This window comes from Fusarium solani, assembly GCF_023522795.1.
Source record: "Fusarium solani strain SB1 chromosome Unknown bctg00000007, whole genome shotgun sequence".
Taxonomy (NCBI): Eukaryota; Fungi; Ascomycota; class Sordariomycetes; order Hypocreales; family Nectriaceae; genus Fusarium; species Fusarium solani.
The window spans coordinates 1,943,641-1,963,441 of NW_027072150.1; the positions used below are offsets into that span (position 1 = coordinate 1,943,641).

The window sequence follows — 19,801 nt, forward strand, 5'->3', positions numbered from 1 at the left end:
AAAATTATCAACATGAACTGAACATCTGCCACGCAGACACATTACTTCATCTCCCATCTACGCCTCAGTAACCATGCACTCGCAAATAGCCTTGCCAGAAGTAGGCACACCATTCACGTTGTGCCAATCCGTCGCAAGACAAACAACATGGTTGCTCGAAGGTCCAAACGCGCAGTCTCCCTTCCAGTCACCACAATCGTCGGGCGTAGCGCACTCAACCTCTGGCACGTCGGCGTTGGGGTTGGTACCCTTTGGTGGGTCGGCGGGCTTCTCGCGGATGAGGCATTCGCAGATTGCTTTTCCGGATGTTGGGACGCCGTTTACGTCGTGCCAGTCGGTGGCGAGGCAGACGACGTGGTTGTTGTCGTTGGCAAAGTGGCAGTTTCCTTCCCAGTCGCCACAGTCATCGGGAGTGGCGCATTCAACCTCGGGGACGTCGGCGTTGGGGTTAGTTGCGGTTGGCGATGGGGTTTCTTCCTTGGTTGGCGTAGGAGTGACGGCGGAGGGGAAGGTGGTGTAGTCAGTGCAGTGGTATGAGATCAGAGGAGCAGTGGCGTAGAAGACCTGGCCCTCGGTGGTGGTGGAGCACTGGCAGTAAGGAGTAGCGACACGAGGACCACCATGGTTGACGCAGATGACGGGGCCAGTGAAAGGGGGTTTGGTGGTGGTTGGCTCGTCAGAAGTGGTGTCGGGAGCGGAAGTAGTGGTGATGACCGAGGTCCTGAGAGTTGTGGGGGGTCGAGTAGACTCGGTCGTGACCTCGGACGTCTCAGAAGTAGAGACGGCCGTGGTCTCAGTAGTCTCAGTGGACTGTGTTGATTCCGTGGCCTCAGAGGTTTCGGTCGAGCTTTGAGTAGTCTCAGCAGTCTCAGTTGAGCTCTGAGTGGTTTCGGTGGACTGGGTGGACTCCGTAGACTGAGTTGTCTCGGTAGATTCGGTAGACTCAGCCTGGGTAGTCTCGGTGGCGCTGGATGTAGCCTCGCTGGTAGTGCTGGCACGGGTCACAACCAAGCACTCCTCAACAGGCGAATCCTCTCTCTTTCGAAGCCGCTGCGCTACCGCTTCGGCAGCCTGAGTTGGCTCAGGGTTTTGAGGTTGCTCAGGAGCCTGAGTCGCGTCGGGGGCAGGAGCATCGCTAGTTGTAGCAAATCCGCTCAGCTGAATACCACTGCCGCCAACGATAAAGTCACGCCAAGTCACGAGTCCGTCCTCAACCCAGAGTCTCCATCGACCCATGGAAAAGGCCCAGCTACCGGCTGGAGAATCCTCGGGGGTGATGATCATGTCCTGGAACATGTCGACCTCAAGGATCGCTCGACCCCAGGTGCCGATGGGCTCAGTGGAGTCAATGCCGTTGGTACGGGTGTAACCCAGCAGATGACCACTAGAGCCGGGGATAACACCGACGAGACTGTCAGCGAGCCGCTGGGCACGTTCCTGGTAGCGGAACAAGGTGGTAATGCCTGTGGGATCATTCAGAACATCGGTGAAGGGGGTGAGAACAAAGACCATGGGGTTGTTGCTGGCGTGAAGCACACCAGGGTTGGCGTCATCACCGACGAGAGAGGTGACACTTCGAGCGTTGTCAGTTCCATCACGGAGAGCCTCAAAAGCGTTCCTGTTGAAAGACTCATCATCTGTCCAGTTCCAATCTATGTCAATGAAGACGGGGTTCTCCCAGATGTGTGACAGATAGACACCCTTGTCAGAAACGATGATGACGGCAGTACAGCCGTAGATGCCGTTGACACCTGCGAAACCCTGGCCAATGGCGGGATAGTCGAACCAATGACCAGAGGCATCTCCGATTTGGCTGACCCAGATAGGGTTCAGAGACGCAACGTAGAAGGGGTTAGGAGTGGTGTTGTGCATAAACACACGGCGGTCCAAGTCCCTCTTAGCGGATCCGCTCTCGGCACGGGGTGTGGGCGAAGTGACGGGGTTGCTACCGAAAGCTCCAGCACCAGTCGGGATCTCGGAGGTGGTAATGGTGGATACCACAGCGCAGTCAACCTTGGTCGAGACAAGGGCCATATCGGCGCCGCTAAGAGGAGCATCGTTCATCGGGCAGGCATCGCCACCGCCGCAAGAGCCAGAGGCACAGGGGGTGATGGCAGCAGCCGTGCCAGTCGTCGAGATGACAGTTGTAGCCTCAGTCACGGAACAGCCAGTGACTTCAACAGTGATGGACTCGAAGCAAGTCTCTGTAGTCTGGACGTTGCCGCCTTCGGTGATAGTGGTTGGCTTGCAGATTATGGTGACGTGCTCTGCAGTGTCGTCTGTGCAAGGTGAGGTAGTGGTCGAGGTTGGCTCTTCCGTGGTGGACTCTTCCTTCTCGGTAGATTCTTGCTCACTCTTCTCGTCGGTCTTGTCATCGTCCTTGTCCTCTTCAGTGAGGTCCTCAGTTTGAGACTGAACACCGCCAGTAGCTCCAGTGACAGCAGGCACATTGCCAATCACGATGTTGCCCGAGATGTCAGTGAGGTCCTTGGCGATACAAACCAGGCTGTTGATGATATCACCAATAGGTCCAAGCAGACCTCGCTTCCTCTTTCCGGCACAGTCCTGGTTGGGGTCTCCGCCGAGGCTCACAATCACAGCGATAATGTCATCGTGGACATCGTCGACCTTGTCCTTGGTCTCGTCCTTGAGGTTCTCAGGGTCGTCCTTCCACGAGTCGATGATGGGGAGGAGACCCAGGATCTCGGTAGAGACGGAAGAGACAGCTGAGGTGGCAGCAGCACCTGTAGCTGTTGTGAGCACTGGAGGCTGAGTGATGGTGGGCTCGTTGGTATCCTCGGTGGTAGGCTGAGGAGGTTGCTCGGTGGTAGTGTCGGCAGGCTGTCTAGCAGTGGTGGAAGTCTCCTCAGCTAGCTGCTCAGTGGTGGTGGTAGCATCGTTGACCTGCTCAGTCGTGGTGGCGGGGTTCACGGCAGGGTTGGTGGTAGTGGTGGTCTCAGGTAGTTGCTCCGTTGTAGTAGTGTCAACTGGGAAGTTGGTAGTTGTAGTGGTGTCTACAAGGAGCTCAGTTGAGGTTGTCGCATCGATGGGCACCTCAGTGGAGGTTGTTGTGTCGACAGGGACTTCAGTGCTGGTGGTAGTACCGGCAGCGACTTCGGTTGAAGTCGTGGTATCGACAGGCAGTTCGGTCGAAGTTGTGGTGCCAGCGGGTAGCTCAGTGCTGGTTGTGGTATCAACAGGAAGCTCGGTGCTAGTGGTAGTATCCTGGACGGGTAGCTCAGTCGAGGTAGTCGAGGCACCAGGGGTGTTGATCGGCTCAACAGTCTCAGAAGCGTCAGGAATCCAGCTCGAGGTTGTCGTAGGAGCAACGGGCAACTCAGTGCTTGTGGTTGTGTCCTGAACTGGAACCTCAGTTGAAGTAGTTGTATCCTGGATGGGCACCTCTGTGGAAGTGGTAGTGTCTTGGACAGGTACTTCTGTTGTCGTCTGGCTACCAGTAGTGCTGAGTGTCTCGACAGTCTCAGGACCCTCAGGGATGAAGCTCGAGGTGGTAGTCTCAGCCACAGGAACTTCACTTGATGAGGTGGTTTGTTCCACCACGATAGCAATATCCGTGGTAGAAGGTTCTGCTGCTAGAGTCTCTGTAGTGGATGGCCCAGCAGGAACCTCGACGTCGGGAAAGACTTCAGGGAACGCGATGCTGGTGGTGGTGCTGGGTTCGTGTTAGTGACTTAGACTCGGAACACAAGTGTGTATTTTACGGAGTTACTTACACAGCAGCAGGGTCGGCTACGGGCAAGGCAGGATCGGGAACATCCTGAGCCGTGTAAAGAGGCAGCGATGCCAACAAGAGCAACGCGCGACCGGCCGACAATGACCAGCCGTTAGACGACATTTTGCCTTACTTCAACGCCAACGGCTAAAATGAATGACAAGTGAAGCGACTGGCTAGACTGAAAGACAGTCAATGGTGAAAGAGAGTGTAGCCCGTTGGTCGTCACGTCATCTAAGAAAAGAAGCGCGCTGAACAACTAACGGACAGCCAAGCTTCTATACCCATCAACAAGTCCATGGAAATAGGCGCCGGGTTAGCCGACGAACGGGGTCAGATTTTAGTCTAACGGGGCTCGAATCCTTCTGTGTTTCAAGGGAATGAAACCATGCACGCTGCTCTTCGGGGCCGACGGACATGAGGGCGGAATCTCCCATGAACCGCATTCGGCTTAGATTCCTTTGTTTCATTGCAGGTGGAAAGAACGCGTAAAGTGTAATTAGCTTGGTCCTTGGGGGCCGTGTCATGTTGATTGACAGGGGAAGCTGGCAGCGGCTCCACGATGAGGTGAAATTGCAATCATCAGCCCTACAGGTAAGTCAAAGAGAGGTTTTTAACACGACGTCGTAGAGTTTTTCATTGTTCCAATAGCCTTAATTCTAGTTTATGACTGTAACTAGGCATATCTGTCAAAGTTCTTAATCGATCTGTACTAACTTTGGAGATTGAGTTGTGCACATCACCGCAGGCTAAACACTCAAGTCTGACGGCTTTTCCACATCAACAACATGAATGGTCACCTCGCCAAACACTACATGGGTATACCTAACAAGGCTGGCCCTACGTCTCCACCGAATCAATCCCAAGAACCAACTTCATCTCGTCGCTCCCCGCCTTTCGTGCATACTCGACCGCGCTGCCATAAGCGCCTCGCAGGTTAGGATCCGCCCCCTGGTTCAGCAGCCATCTCACCCTCTCCACAGCTCCGGCTAGGACGGCGTTGACGATGGGGTACTGAGCTGTCATGTGGCGGGACTGGAGCTTGCCGTTCACGTCTGCGCCTTTCTCGATGAGGAGTGCCATAATGGGGATCCTGGCTTCGTCGAAATCCTTGCTTGGCGTGACTGGGGATGCGTGTGGGTTTGCGTTTGGAGGGCGAGCACCTGCTGCGAAATATAGCGGCGAACCATTTTCCATGCGTGCACCAGCGTCGAGGAGCTTGCGCACTGATTCAACGCTGCCTCGCGATGCGGCTATTTCGAGTGCGGCGCAGGAGTCTGTCTCGGGCCCACCAAAGCGATCGCGGTTATCACGTTGAACGCCCAGATTTGGGTCCGCACCATGTGTGAGGAACCACTCGACGAGGCTGTCGTCGGTGACAACTCTGGGAAGAAGTGTCGCGCCGTAGAAGCCCGGGGTGTTAGGGGTCCAGCCATGCTGCGTCAAAAGCTCAAAGAAAGCAATCTGCCGGTCTTTAGGCGCCGACAAAACATGTGGCGGTGTTTGGCGAGTGACAGGAGCACCATATCCGAGAAGGTAACGAGCAGCCTCGATATTTCCGGCCCCAAGTGCGATAACCAATCCTTGGTGAAGAAAAGCGGGTGAGCGAGGCTCGGAGGTGACGATCGACTCGACGGCAGATAAGGGTCCATTCCGGCAGGCAGCCTGAAACGAGACGAAGTCGGGGTGTGAAGTGGCCCGACCGTGAAAGAGGTCAAAGTCACTGGGACTTGTGATGGGGATATCGTCGTGGGCTGTGGCCATGGATAAACCTGTTGGAGCGTTGGATGAGCCCATGGCCATTCCCATCTGCTGTCCTGTCTGGTTCGTGGATTGGATTTGTTGCTGTTGTCTTGCGGCCATGAGCTGCAATTGTCGCTGCTGAGCTTGCTGTATCAGCCGCTGTCGAGCCTGTTCCTCAATTGATGACATGACTGATCGATGATTGTGCCGTAGTTTCGCTGCTGTGCCGCGTTGAATCTCAATTGGATGTCGTTCTTAATATTCGCTTGTTGCTGTCGTTGTGGATTGGCCATGGAAATGAGTCCGAACAAAGAGGCCGAAGGAGCATGGATCGCATGAACGCTATAGTGAGATTACGTCATTAAGGGGGCATTTAAAATGAAGTTTCGCCAAACTGAGCTGTGCAATCAGCATCAACCTTGTTCCAGAAATGACATGGTTCTTTTTCAGCTCATGGGAATTCTCCGAGGCTAGGGATCCAGGTGGTGTTGTGGGAGAAACCACATAACGTCGAGCCGGCTTATACCGGATCCAAGTGCCTCCGCCCACATACAAAGATGCCAATTGGTAGCCTATTTCAATGAATACCATTCAATAGTAAGACATTACTAACCTCTTATAGGTGAGCAAGTATTCTAAACGGAAGAAATAGCAAGTCATGGATTCTTCCGCCGAGCCGACAGTAGCAACCTGAGTTCTTTGTTTTTCAAGTCTTGGTCCGTCACGGCCATGTGGCTAGCCATTGTTGTACAGAAGAGCAATCGAAGGGACATGGCTAAGATTCATCTGTGTGAACAAGTCTGTTCTCTGAAAGCTGAAAAGCCAGGAGAATCCAAACATTAACTTTGGGAAACTAGCAAACTTGGGCCTCACGCGAACCATGTATTTCAGTGTTCATCTTGCCCTGCGGGATCCAAGAACGGTTTCAGCAGTTCGCGAGGGGATCGAATCTGGTGTCCTTAGGTTCGATACCAAGCTGGAGACTCAATACGCGAATTGGGCGCCCACTCTACAGATCCTCTCAAGGTCTTCCAGGTTAAGCCGCAGTGTTTCTCCTTTGTAGCACTCAAAGGCACTGGCTGACACCCTGTCCAGGTGTCAGGCAAGGAATCTAGTAGCACCGAGGCTAAGTAGTACGACAGGTTTGAGCATCGGCTCCTGTCCGACTGGGCGAAGCGTCGAAGGTTCCAAGTGGCAACAGGTCCAGACAGAGGTACAGAAAGCAGACAGCGCAAGGCCTTCGAAGAACGAAAGAAGATGCAAAAGGGACGAGAATAATCACACAACGCATGCAGCAGGGCCCCTTTCCACGGTAGTGACAAACACGATGTTTCAATAAGTAGATTCCACTGTCCTGAAAGAAGGGGTGCCAGTCTTGGTGTTCCGTATTCCGCCTGCTACTCGATCCCAACGCCGAATAATCAACCAGTCCTCGAAAGTCATCTCATGTCTCATCATCGATCTACCCTGATCGCTTTCCCTCGCGCCATGCTAAGCTCGTAACTCGTATCCTTGCCAGGCAAACGACAGCGATCAAAGGTACAGCATTTAGCCAACTGGCTGGTATCCGGCACCCCGCTGGTGCTCCTTGCGGTTCGAGAACAACCAGTAGATGATCATGCCGACGACGGGGAAGATGAAGACGACCAGGCACCAAAGAAGCTTGTGCATGGGGGGACGGTTCGACTGGAGGACTTCGACTGTGAGGGGACATCTGTTAGCATGGTACACGAGCAGGGGAGAAAGCAGGACAGCGTACTCCAGACAAGGATGTCAAGAACGAGAATGATGAAGCCGATGATTCCACCGCCGGTGCCGTACTGCCACGGGTTGGCCTTGGTTGCCTCGACCCCTCCTTCAGCGAGAGGGGCAGCAAAGGCAAGCGATGCGAGCCAGAGCTGGAGGAAGGAGATGATGGTGGCGGAAAACATGGCGATATTGGTTCTTCTATCGTTTCGGATATGAGAAAGAGCCTTGACGATGGCGTTGAAGAGAGGAAATGGGTGGTTTTATGTCGTGCAGTCTAGGCAGCGACTGTTGTTGTCTTGCAGCCATGTTGACGTCATAGATCTGACGAAAACAGGACTCGCACGTTTTCGACCTCACATGACGAGAGCTTTGGTTTCTCTGGCGCTAAACGACGCGTCAAATGATGACGTCAGTGTACGTCTAGATCGAGATCTCAAAAACAGAACAACGACGCGCGGACAAAGATGGAAATCGCAGAAGGTTCTGAAGATTTAAACAAAATCACAATGGGGAACCCGCTGTTGTATGAGCCAACAGGTCGAAATGGCAGATGGTAGGCACTCTCGCAGTGATGTTTGAATACAGGGTAGGCAGGGTAGGCAGTCACCATTACACCTCAAGTAATACCGCCACTATTAAAGAAAGTTGATATGAAAACCTGGCCGACGGTGAGATTCACAACGAGGAAAAAAGGGCTTACCGAGGTTAAGTTTGGTGTTTTTGTCTTAATGATAGACCGACGGGTCCATGTGCAAATGCCACTACTGAAGTTGTATTCTTTGCTACTGTGCCTGATGAGACTGCATTCAAAAAGCGCCATCATTCCGAATTGTAGAGCAAGCCATCATGAGAGAAGGCAAAAAAGAACATCGCCATCATCGCTACTATTAACAGTATGGGGACTATAAAGACATTTCTTGAGACCCTTCTGCAGCGCTTTCTCGGGCGAACATTCAGGACGTTCATCACGCGTGACCGGCTCTGAGCAGCGTTGTTAAACATCTAAACTAGATCAATGAAATGTCTTAGTGTTCTTCATGGTTTGCTGAAACTAACTGTGGCAATGAAACATTGTCGAGTCGAGGCGTTAATCACATAAACAGCTCACAATTGACACCTGGTTGATGCCAGCATCTCAGCAACAACCCGCCTTAAATACCTATCCCTTGGTAGTGATCATCCTGCCTGCAGCTCAGAAATGCAAAAATTATGGATCAACACTATGTTAAACTCGTACCCGTCGAGGCCTCAGCCTCATACGATGGACAGCTATAATAATCTTCCTGGGATTGGGTATCTTTTCATCCTCAACCATTTGGCTGAACTTGGTCCGATCCGCCAGTCTTGACTCGTCAGCCGCCTCCTCGTCCAACGCATCCAAGAGAATGTGCGGCTCTGTCCACGATGACCCAAAATCCACAAGCTTTCCGTCCCTATAGTTGTCGAGCCGGATATCCATATTGAAAATTCGCTGGCTATTCAGCCTTACGATATCCCCAAGAACCTGGTATAGGTTGTCTTGGTTGACACCCGGATTTGCGGATGCGAGGTCTTTGACAATGGCCCTGGGTCTGTATCCTCCTGGCGTGGCACGCTGATATTCTGGATCCACCTGGTCTCCCTCAAGATCGATGTTGCGGCTTTGAAGGATTTTTTCGTCTCTTTCTTGAAGAAAGAAGAATCCATGGCAAGGGACGACAATGTCGGGCTTCAAGTAGCCTTTCTTGATGGCTTCTTGAATTCGACCATAGGCTCTGCATTCGGCATAGAACGGGTCCGTGTAATAGGCGACCGTCTGTAAACTGATGTCCTCGCCCACAAGGGGCTCCCAGAAGTAGTCGTCGCTCCTAGGATCGTGAAATTTGAACTTGAGCAAAACAACCATCAGCGCGCGATACCTGGCGACCACTTTCTTCTTACAACTTTGATTGCGTATTCTCGGTTGCGAATCTTTGCGCGGAATACGTAGCCCTCTGTTGGCGAATCCTCATCTTCGTCATCTTTGTTGAGCCTCTCAAGCCATTGGATGCGGGATCCATGGTGCTGGAACAATCCAAGTTTCGGCCCATCACACATTGGCAGCTCCTTCGGGAGTGGCTTTGGGGGCTGTCGACGCTTGGGCATCTCGAGGTCAGAGCATGTGCAAAAGCTGAGGGGTATTTGACAGCGGCAACATGTTGGCTGCGAGACATGTCCCCCCTTGGGAACTTTATAACGCATGTTACCTGCCTCGAGCTGATGACATGGCGCTGTCGTGCATGACGGGAGCAAGGGACGGCCCGTTAGCTCCAATCGGCCTGGCGGGATGGCGTCTGTGGGGGTCACGAGGTTGACATGCAGCCAACGAGAGGTGCTTTGCTGCAAGGATATCACCAACGTACATGCGACTCGCTTTTTGAGTTCATTGATAATGAGAAGAGGGTGTGCAGGAGGTCTCACGGCGCGTCCGGCGTCTTTAAATTGGCCAGATTCATCCCTTGGCCAGCCCCTGGCCTAGGCTCTGTCTCGTGTCACCTCGGGTTGCATTCCAACCTCTTCTGCGTAGTAGAGCGTAGTGCTTCGTTTTATCTCTCGTGTTTCAAATTTAGCCATGACCGGAACGGAACCAGCCACCTCGATCCTCGAGTTTCTCACCCACCCGAACCCGATTGTCTCGCATCGCCCACCGAAACGAAAGACCAATTCGCGCAATCAAAAGTGGCACGCTCCGAAACAGATCAAGAAATGGGACGAGTTTCACGACTTCAACGTCTTCAAGGCATCATTTGGAGGCCGTCTGCTGGAAGAAGCTCGTCGGGAGGGCCGAGATCTTCCTGCTTATCCCGACATCGACGATGAAACGGATTGTGTTGAGCGGAATGAAGACGACACCAGAGAATTGTATGCCGTATGGACCAAAAGGATCGTTACCGCGGCTCTCCGTCCAATCCGTCAAGAATTTCACTCGGCTGTGTGGTCCAAAGGGGACGCCCCGCAAGATGATGAGCTTTCAGAGCCTCCTCCAAGGCCTGAGAAACAGCGTCAATTGCCTCGCAGAGAATGTTCGATCGAGGCGAAGACGCCAAGAATGCAATCACTTCGGGGACTACGGCCAGACTCGGGCACAACTTTGCGGAATACCAGCCCTCGTACCGACGACCCTGACCGTGATACCCACCGACCTGAGAGGTTTCCGAAAGAGTATAAGCCGGCAGAGAAATGGAAGAGCAAGTGGATCGCTGAAGTACCCCTTATCAACGAGTCTGGAGAGTGGGAGCGAGGACGATCGGGTCACGACTTGGCTTGGCCTATCAAGCAAGCGTACACCTACTGCATACAGAACATGTGTCGCTACGGCTGCATTCTTACCTGCCATGAAGCCTTCATCTTCCGTGTCAGGCCCCGGAGCATAAAGTCCGGCAAGTATCCTGTGTCTCTCCCTTAAACCGAGGCTAAACGCTGACTTTTGTAGCTGATGGGCCCCAAGACACGAAGATGCTGCAGAGACAACTGATTCGAGACGGACTGATGGAATACATCTCCATTCCTTGGGCGAATCATCGCCAGGGGGACTTGGAAAACCACGAAACATGGACCATAAACCTTGCCCTGTGGTTTATGCACATTTTGGTCGGGAACAAGTACGAAGTGTGTTGGCGATATGACCGGCTACAAGACGAGACTTTGGCTGCCCTGAGGCCCCCACAGGATGAATCTCTCACACATGAAGACCAGGATGAGGATGAGGACGAATCGAGTGACTCTGATACATCGGATAGGACTGTGCCGTTTGATGAGAGCATCTTTACCCCTTTGAGGAAGCGCAAAAGAGATGCTGAAGCTGAAGAGGGATTCAATCTTTCGTTTTCGAAGCGCCAGTTCCTTCAGACATAGATGGGAGGGTTGAAGTTGGGCTGATTTGTGGGGATAGAAATATCAGGCCGATGGTCTTTATTGATCAGTACATCACACAGGGAGCAATAGAAAAGGCTGTAGCTGACAACACAACGTTATTCTGAGTTGCAATATCGCATAACTCCCCATACAACCTATCTGTCGGCTCGAATTCTTTCCAATACAAAGATTGGTTCTGCCAGTATAATCATTCCATCCAATGCCCACAAAAACAACAAAAAATACCCTTATGAGTGAACCGTCTAAATTCATTTACTCAAGCAGTTTCTCCCCTCCGTGGCTCGTAGGCGTCCAGCTTGAATTTCGCAAAGTGCCTCGTGGACAGCCTCATCTCAAACATCCTATCAACCTCCACCACACTTCGCCCTTTAAGCTCTGGCAAGAATAGCCATGCTAGGACCACAGCAATCAGACAGAGTCCCGTATACACAAATCCAAGCTTGCCACCCATGTTGCCCGAGTCTGGGTTGTAGAGAACAGGCAGTATCGCGTTCATGATGGCAGACAAGCCCTGAGACAGTACACCAACTAGACCCTGAGTCAATGCTCGAACTTGCATAGAGCTGGTCTGTCCGATGTAGGCGTAACTCGCTGGCCAAGCGCCGAGGCCGCAGACGATGATGACGGACATCAAGACTCCAGCAGCAACATACGCCGGGATGTCTCCACCCCAGAAGCCGGACACACCCATCACAGCCCAGAAGACAGCGGCCAGACTCATGGTCACGAGTGTCATAATACGCATGCCTCGGCGCGACAGCACAAAGATACCCGCAGCATTAGCCAGCATACCGGCGACGATTCCACCGATCAGAAACAGCATGTTGGTAGGCTCTTCAATACCGATAGTATTCAGAAAGTATGGTGTGTTTGACAAGAGATCCAAGCCAAACATGGCCGGAATGGCACTGGCAAGGAGTACAATAAGAGTTCGACGACGGTTGACTCCTCGGAAGCAGGCGATATAGGTGGCCTTGCCCAGTGCAGCTTCCTCTGCGAGGATGACGTGAAATACCTTCAGTGCGGTATGCTCGGGGACCTTGGGAGAGTACAGTCGTCTCGCAGCTCTCATAGCCTTGTCGTGCTTTCCCTTTCGCAGATGATGAATAGGGCTTTCGGGGATGATGAGGGAGAGGAGAAAAGCGATGGCGGCAAAGATCCACTGGGAACCAAAGGGAATTTGATATGCCCTGCTTCCTTTGATATCTCCCACTAGAAACACCACCATTGATCCCAGAAGCTGGCCAAGCAAGGTAAAGGTTGGAATCATGGCCATTGCAGGTCCTCTCAGTGAAATCGGCGTCACCTCTGAAAGGTAGGTGTTGGTTACTGTCTGAAGCAGGGCGACAGCAAGGCCCTGAACAGCGACTCCGGCAGTCAGAATGATTCTCTTCATATCTCGGGCCTCGGGTAATGAAGAACTGAACACAACTGATGCCCCAACTGCGTAAAAGAGGCTGCCAGTCATGAAGGTGAACTTTCGTCCAAGGCGGCCTTGCAGCCATCCTCCAAGAAGAGCACCAATGACTCCACCGATGGGAACAAAGGCGGTCCAGAGAGATGTGTATGGCTGAGGAATAATCCATTTCCCCTTGTATTTCGTGCCAAAGTCCTGCATGAATGCGTTGTTGCCGAGAATGGCGGCGTTGATGACGAGCGTGTAGCCGAGACCGACGACGGCGATGTTCATAACGAGACAGTAGGTTGCCACCTTTGGGAACCGCCGGATGGCTCTCCATAGGCGTAGTTGCTCGTCCAGTGGGTTTATCTTGCCAGTGTACTGAGGATTCGGGGGAGCTGCTTCATCGATGGAGTTTGATCGCGAGGCGATTGATTCTAGCTCGACATAGTCTGGGCCAATCTTGCCGAGTGGCGACTTGTAGGACGACGAACCAAATTTTGTCATTGCAAGGAGGAGCGCAATTGCTAGCGCTGTAGTATTGCGTCTAGATGTGTATCTAAATGTTTGGCGGTAGACTCAAGCGAGGAAAGATACACTGGAAGGAAAGAAATGTGACGAGTGAATCTTGCCATCTTGAAGAATAAATACCGATAGCGAATCAGCCCTTCCCCCTTGCTACACGCAAACAAAAGCACCGCAGGGCTGAAATACCGTGGGATCCGTAGGTCCAGATATCGACATCCATTTGCGAGGAGAGTCTAAATGTCGATCAACGACAAGCCCCTATGGTCGAATCTCAGTGACAAGCCCCGGCAGTTGAACCGGGGAAACATCCCAAATAGGAAATTCTGTTGCGAGGCCGAGGTTTTCTCCACGCTTAGCTAGCGAACAACTTGGGCCGAGGTGAGAAATTAGCAACGTGGTTGAATGTGGCTTGAGTTTTTTTTAAACCCGTCATCTTCGCATTCGCAAACCATGGCGCGATCAACATCGCAAACGCAGCCCCGCAGGGTTTCGAACGTGTACCTCTGCATCTATAATCTCCTATCAGCGCTCCTTCGGGTCTGCATCCTGCTCAGCACCGCCTACCTGTGGACCACTGGCGGCAATGTCGCCGTTTGGGACAAACTGAGCGCCACAGCGCGATGGAGTGAGACTCTGACTGCCTTGGAGGTCGTCCACGCTCTGACTGGTCTCGTCCGGGCTCCACCGGCGACAACGACTTTGCAGGTGGCTGGTCGCAACACAATTGTTTGGGCTATTACTAGAAATTACCCAGATGTTGCGGCAGAGGAGGCGGCGTATAGTTATATGCTCATGGCTTGGAATCTGGCTGATTCAGTGAGATATTTGTATTTTGCTTTTCAGACGGGGACTTCGTCTGTGCCGTCGATCCTGTTGTGGGCAAGGTATGAAAAGTCTCGATATAATGACTGAGAAATACTGACCACTGCCAAGATACAATTTGTTCATTGTACTCTATCCCATCGGGATCCTATCCGAGGCGCGTCTTGTCTACAGAGTTATTGAGCCATCCAAAGCTCGAAATTCGACATATCAGTATCTGCTCTGGTTTGGATTAGCTATTTACGCTCCCGGTATGAGAGTCGAATGTCAATTCCAGGTGTTCAATACTGACTTCAAGAAGCCTTTTACATCTTATATGGACACATGCTCGCTCAAAGGGCCAAGATTAGCCGCTCGAACCGCGCCAAAACCCTGTAATATCGGTCTTTGGCGATGCAACATGTGATGCTCGGGTTTCCTGACACTATGGATGGATATGATCTCGGTGCTGAGTTTCAAAACTCAGAGGCGGACGGTCCCTCTACTCTCGTTAAGGAAACTATCCGAAGTTGAGGGACGTCTAAGGTCTATTTGGTGAGAGTGTAAAAGCTCTAAATGAACAAAGAATAGTTGCGTTGTATAGGTAGTCCCCCGTTCATTATTTATACAATCTCCTCACTCTTTCTCCCATGCCTCGCCGCGTCCTTCATAACCCTCTAAATATTGGGCGATACTAGTAATCAGCAATCACTTTTTGTGACCCTTGTATCCCTCCACTAGAACTTGGCCAACAGCTTGGGACCCGTCTTCATTAAACGGGCAACTCCAACCAACCAAGTTCCAGCCAAGCAAAAGACTCCTGCATAAATCTTCATGTTGGTGTAGCTTCCATGACTGTGAGACAGAATCGCTCCAGCAACAGGACTTGTAACCAAGCCTGGAATCGCTGCCGAGCAGAACAAGAGGCCGCTGCGGTATCCGAACTCCTTGGGCGGGGAAATCTGGGCCACGAGTGCCGGTGACAGCGACACGTACGCTCCAGAGAAGAAGCCGAAAAATGCAGCGAACAAGATGTTTGCCACATTGCTAGATCCTGAGATCCAGAGCGCTAAGATGAGGATACCGCTGACGTTGCAGACCATAAAGAACATGTTGTATCGTCCAACCTTGTCGCTCAGAAATCCGGCTGTGAGCCGCCCAAAGAGACTAGAGTGCACTTAGCAAAGGTCCATGAAAGAAAACTGAGGATAGCCTACCTCGTGGCGTTGAATATGGAGACAAGATATTGCGATAGGGAAACCGACATACTGTTAGCGATGGCTGAGGGAACCAAAAAGTTGATTGGTACGTAGACTCCAAAACTAAGAAGAGCAAACCCGATAAGAACGAGCAAGAAAACCGTTTCCCGGAGAGGTCGGTGAAGATCCTCGGCGGTGAGCTTGGTGAGAGTAGGCCGCACCCTACGCTTGACTGTGAGGGATGCAATGACGAGCAAGAATAGGATGATGAATGCCGCGATGCGCATGGCCCATCCGTTTTGGGATGAGGTGAGTGATCATGATGGGAAAAATCACGCCGCCTGTACTTGAGCCGGTCATTAGCACGCCAAAGGCAGCACCCCTCCGCTTGTCAAACCAGCCCGAGACAGAGCTCAGGGCTGATTCCCAGTTAGAATTATACTAGAATTGGCGAGGATGAAAGCCACTCACCTGGCTGAAAGATGGCGGCTGCGCCGATCGCGCTACACACTCCCTGAGAAAGCAATAGCTGATAGTACTCCTTGGAGATGGAAGCCATCATCAAACCAAAGACGTGCATAAAGGCGCCAACAATGATCAGGACTCTCGGGCCATGCCTGTCATAGACGTGACCGACGACAGGGCCCTGACTGCTTGTCAGTACAGTCCAAGATGGCCATACAGTCAACTCACCGCAGCTGACATGAAGAAGACCTGAAGAGACGGGATCCACGCGACTGTGCTTGAAGAGTATCCCTTGAGGAGTTCTCTCTCGTAATAATCCTGGAATATGCCAATACCTGTGACAGGAGTCAGCTAAACGGATGCAAGGTAGTATAAGACGCCAGGGCTCAAGCTCACTGTTCAACCACCCGAAACTGCAGAATGAGGTGCACCAAGCTCCCACCACTACACACCATGCTGTGAACCCGCCATCTGGGGGCGGAGATTGAGAGGTAGAAAGGGTTAGGGGAGTAAACTTTCCCTCTCTTTCGTCTGCTGAGCTTTGCAGGGTGTTTTCACGGTTATCGCTGTCCTGGTTAAACACCATGATGCCCGTGTTGATGAGATGTGTGCAAAAGTAAAATGATAGTTGTAAGAAATGGTGAAGGGATGTTGAAATATATACACCATTCATTGAGAAGTAGGTGAGTACTGGAGTATATTATGTCCGATTAAACGACTCCCGTTTCAATGAGCGACTGCGCAACACCCGAGTATCAACGAGAAGCTCCGAAGTCCAGCTGTTTGGACCGGCTTCGGGTGTGAAAAAGCCGGCACGGCTTCGGACGTAAAACCAGGCGATGCTCTTTTCCGTGCCTGGGTCGGGTTCCTCGTGAAGTCCTAGCGTGAACTCCCCACCCCTGGTGCAACCGGAGTTAAAGAAAAGATAAAAGCGCATCCTTAAGATGAAGGCGGCTACTTCGGACTACTTTGATTTATTCTTGCTATTATCAAGTGCTACTGATCAAGTGAAATAACTGAGTTCACTCTCAATGTATCTAGCCCCGATGTTCTCCTTTGGCCATGTACTCCTCGTACTGCAAGTCCGGCTGGCCCTCCCAATACAGCGTCTCGGGATCACTCGAGTTCTCAAACGTGTACTTGGCGCTCTCCTCCGGGATGTAGACCTTGGCCAGTCCATTTGCCGCCGCGGCTTCTGCGAGCAGTTGGGTCTGGCATGCGCGTTCCATCAGGGTCATCAGGAAGCATGCCTCGTCGACAGTGGAACCAACTGTAAGGAGGCCGTGGTTCTGCAATATCATCCCCTTCCCTCTAGGGCCTGATAGTTTGTCAGCATGGCCTGGGGTGTGGATTAGAGGATGGGAAACGTACCGAGGGCGGCACCAATTCGGTCGCCTTCCTCCTGTGTGAGGACAACACCTCCAAAGTCCTGCACTCTGCTGTTAGATTAATCGTGGTGAGTGCGGTAGAGTTCAAACTCAAACCTTGTATACTGCCTGAGCATCACCATAGAGATAGGCGGCATCCTGGGTCAGCATTTCCAGGGGCCGTCCAAAGGCACTCCACGCCATACCGTGCGGGCTATGGGTGTGACAGGCAGCCACAACGTCCGGTCGGGCTTTGTGGACCGCACTGTGGATGAAAAAGCCTGCTGAATTAGCAGGCCGGTTCATGTTTCCTGGGGACGACATGTCAGTGCTGAGATGGGCCAATTGTACTGGACTAACAACATGGGTAACGTACCGCCAATAGGAACACCCTCATAGTTGACCAGAATCATGTCGCTAGCCTTGAGTAGCGCAAAATGTACCGCCAGTGGATTCTAAAACAAGTTAACATTGAAGAGAGCTCGCGCCAACCAGGCGACAACATACCGTCCAGAATGTATGTGGGTTCTCTGGGTCTCTGATGGAGATGTGGCCTGCCATACCGTCTGTATAACCCAAGCGTGCAAACACTCGGAAGGCGAGTGCCATCTTTTCTAGCATCCATTGCCTCTCTGCGGCAAAGCTGGGATGCTTGGGGATGCCGGGTAGACAGGCACCTTGGGAGATGAGCTGGAGTGGTGTTTTCTTGACCGCTTGGGTCTGGCTGGGCTGCGCGGACGGGACCATGATGTTTAGAAGATGAGGCTTTTGATGGTGAAATGTCTGTCTTATGGTTTATGCTATGAGAGCTGGGTCAAAGGGCGATGCCATTTATATGGTGACATTGATGAAAGTTTGGCCAGGTGTGAGCTGCAGATGCCGGAGCGCCAAGAGAAGCCTTCCCATTTCGAGCAAGAAAGTACGATATTGCCGATCGACCCGCCCAAGAATTCTCTTCGAGGAGCCAATGAGAGCATCGTCGGCAATCCGCGCTGCAGGCGTCGTGTTCGTTGACTCAAAGCGGTATAGCTTATCCAGTTAGAGTTGCACACGGAGGAGATCATGAAGACGAGCAATCTCCAATACCGTGGAGCCTCGTATTCATTGTACCGAAATCGTTGGAGCCAGCTGTTGTTACTTTTGCTATTATAGCCGGTGCGGCAAAACGAGCTAGAGTTGTAGCAATGAATTTCATGTACAAAAGGCCTCTGTCGCTGCTCATAATGTTGTCAAGATCTACACCATCCTATCTAAAAGACCCTGAAGATGCAGGCCGCTAGGAAGTTCATTGTTGCGAAAGCGATGCAGCCTAGGCTGGGGGGCTTGCCTTCCAGGCGGCTCCTCTCAACTACACGATACCTACCTCCTGGGACTCTGATGCCGAAGGATAGGAGTGGCCACACGCTGGTGCCCAGGGTATGTAACGTCTGGCTTATTGACACTGCTCCCTGTTTATGCTAACATTTATGAGTCTGCGCTCGACCGGCCGTTGGGAGGAGACGGAGCCCGCTCCCGACGATCTTACTCCTCGACCAGCATCGATGAAGGCGAGCAACCGTCGACCGTGCCTATCCCGATCGATGGAAAGACTGTCAACTTCTCTGCCGTTCTTCTACGAGACTCATGTCCCTGCCCATCATGCGTGCACGAATCAACCAACCAGAGACTCTTTTCCGTCGCCGATATCCCTGCCAACGTCAAAGCGCGAACGGTCGACGTCGATACCACCTCGAACTCTGTGAGCATCAGCTGGGACAACGATGTGCACGGCTGCACATCTGAGCATACTACAAAGCTGGACATTGAGACCTTGCGGGGTTTCAGCCAGCCTGCGTCCTCGCCCACATCGTGTCTCCCGTCACAAGTTCTGTGGGGTCGAGAACCTCGTGAGAGTCTTGACCTGCCTGACTACGATTATGACACGTACATGAAGGATGATGAGACGTTATATAAGCTTATCAATCAGCTGCGTATCGATGGGCTCGCCTTTGTCACCAATGTCCCCGGCGTGGAAGCGTCCTTGGCGACCATTGCCACCCGCATCGGACCGATCAAGGATACCTTCTACGGATATACATGGGACGGTAAGCCTGCAACGTGAGACAGGCACCAAGGCTCTCTGCTAACATATAGCAGTGCGTACAGTGCCTCAGGCAATCAACGCCGCCTACACGTCGCACGATCTCGGCTTCCACACAGACCTGCTCTACTTCCAGCAGCCGCCGCACATTCAACTCCTCCACTGCGTCCAGTCTGCTTCTTCCGGGGGAGCCAGCGTTTTTGCCGATGCCTACAAAGCGGCCGCGGATCTCTTCAGGACGGACATGGATGCGTTCGACACTCTGGCTACGGTCCCTGTCAACTATCACTATAACCATCCCAACGCGAATGTATACCGCACGACCAAGCCCGTCATTGACCTGCGGCCCATGCGGATTGGTGATAAGATCTACACTCACGTGCAGGATTACTTAAGAGATATGAATGACGATTCAGAAGCCGCACTCGTCGACTGCATGGACAAGATCAACTGGGGGCCCCCATTCCTAGCCCCATTCTCCAACCACGAAGCCGAAGGTGTCGCAGCTCTCAACGACAAAGTCGAGCGCTGGCACGACGCGGCGGTCAAGTTCAATGCGCTGCTGCAGCGGCCAGAGTACCTGTTTGAGCGCAAGATGAACCCTGGCGACTGCGTCTTGTTTGACAACACGCGGACCCTGCACTCGCGACGGGCATTTGACATGGCTGACGTTGGGAAGCCGAGGTGGTTGAGGGGGACTTATGTTGATAAGGATCCTTATTTGAGCAAGTTGCGTGTCTTGCAGAACAAGTTTGGGCGGGAGGAGCAGTAGTTCAAAACTTTTAGCAATAGAACAGGCTTTATCTACGCAGGTATTCATTGCTTTCATGAACATAACGAGGT

General features: G+C 52.4%; 9 protein-coding genes across 9 annotated transcripts; 3 read left to right on the top strand and 6 right to left on the bottom strand.

Annotated features, from left to right (window-relative positions):
- Nucleotides 1-57: 57 nt before the first annotated feature.
- Nucleotides 58-3,856, bottom strand: MRS44_011521 (uncharacterized protein; the record flags this gene model as incomplete). Its single annotated transcript, XM_046275704.2, has 2 exons — nt 58-3,673; nt 3,735-3,856. The coding sequence occupies 2 exons, from the start codon at nt 3,854-3,856 to the stop codon at nt 58-60; spliced, it is 3,738 nt and encodes a 1,245-aa protein (XP_046134764.2).
- A 717-nt stretch (nt 3,857-4,573) lies between these two features.
- MRS44_011522 (uncharacterized protein) lies at nt 4,574-5,665 on the bottom strand (the record flags this gene model as incomplete). Its single annotated transcript, XM_046272066.2, has 1 exon — nt 4,574-5,665. The coding sequence occupies one exon, from the start codon at nt 5,663-5,665 to the stop codon at nt 4,574-4,576; it is 1,092 nt and encodes a 363-aa protein (XP_046134763.1).
- A 1,359-nt stretch (nt 5,666-7,024) lies between these two features.
- Nucleotides 7,025-7,407, bottom strand: MRS44_011523 (uncharacterized protein; the record flags this gene model as incomplete). Its single annotated transcript, XM_046273672.1, has 2 exons — nt 7,025-7,176; nt 7,236-7,407. The coding sequence occupies 2 exons, from the start codon at nt 7,405-7,407 to the stop codon at nt 7,025-7,027; spliced, it is 324 nt and encodes a 107-aa protein (XP_046134762.1).
- A 1,043-nt stretch (nt 7,408-8,450) lies between these two features.
- MRS44_011524 (uncharacterized protein) lies at nt 8,451-9,349 on the bottom strand (the record flags this gene model as incomplete). The annotated part of the gene is made up of 2 exons (XM_046279403.2): nt 8,451-9,092; nt 9,146-9,349. 2 exons carry the CDS (start codon nt 9,347-9,349, stop codon nt 8,451-8,453), a joined length of 846 nt encoding a protein of 281 aa, XP_046134761.2.
- Nucleotides 9,350-9,815: 466 nt separating this feature from the next.
- On the top strand, nt 9,816-11,098 carry MRS44_011525 (uncharacterized protein; the record flags this gene model as incomplete). The annotated part of the gene is made up of 2 exons (XM_065619762.1): nt 9,816-10,596; nt 10,677-11,098. The coding sequence occupies 2 exons, from the start codon at nt 9,816-9,818 to the stop codon at nt 11,096-11,098; spliced, it is 1,203 nt and encodes a 400-aa protein (XP_065475834.1).
- A 277-nt stretch (nt 11,099-11,375) lies between these two features.
- On the bottom strand, nt 11,376-13,025 carry MRS44_011526 (uncharacterized protein; the record flags this gene model as incomplete). Its single annotated transcript, XM_046279972.2, has 1 exon — nt 11,376-13,025. The coding sequence occupies one exon, from the start codon at nt 13,023-13,025 to the stop codon at nt 11,376-11,378; it is 1,650 nt and encodes a 549-aa protein (XP_046134759.2).
- Nucleotides 13,026-13,496: 471 nt separating this feature from the next.
- MRS44_011527 (uncharacterized protein) lies at nt 13,497-14,274 on the top strand (the record flags this gene model as incomplete). The annotated part of the gene is made up of 2 exons (XM_065619763.1): nt 13,497-13,930; nt 13,980-14,274. 2 exons carry the CDS (start codon nt 13,497-13,499, stop codon nt 14,272-14,274), a joined length of 729 nt encoding a protein of 242 aa, XP_065475835.1.
- Nucleotides 14,275-14,584: 310 nt separating this feature from the next.
- MRS44_011528 (uncharacterized protein) lies at nt 14,585-17,625 on the bottom strand (the record flags this gene model as incomplete). Its single annotated transcript, XM_046275702.2, has 11 exons — nt 14,585-15,014; nt 15,065-15,278; nt 15,394-15,465; nt 15,518-15,692; nt 15,740-15,862; nt 16,260-16,410; nt 16,589-16,829; nt 16,883-16,940; nt 16,996-17,189; nt 17,255-17,333; nt 17,386-17,625. The coding sequence occupies 11 exons, from the start codon at nt 17,623-17,625 to the stop codon at nt 14,585-14,587; spliced, it is 1,977 nt and encodes a 658-aa protein (XP_046134756.2).
- Nucleotides 17,626-18,255: 630 nt separating this feature from the next.
- Nucleotides 18,256-19,730, top strand: MRS44_011529 (uncharacterized protein; the record flags this gene model as incomplete). The annotated part of the gene is made up of 3 exons (XM_046280975.2): nt 18,256-18,294; nt 18,350-18,962; nt 19,015-19,730. 3 exons carry the CDS (start codon nt 18,256-18,258, stop codon nt 19,728-19,730), a joined length of 1,368 nt encoding a protein of 455 aa, XP_046134755.2.
- Nucleotides 19,731-19,801: the final 71 nt, after the last annotated feature.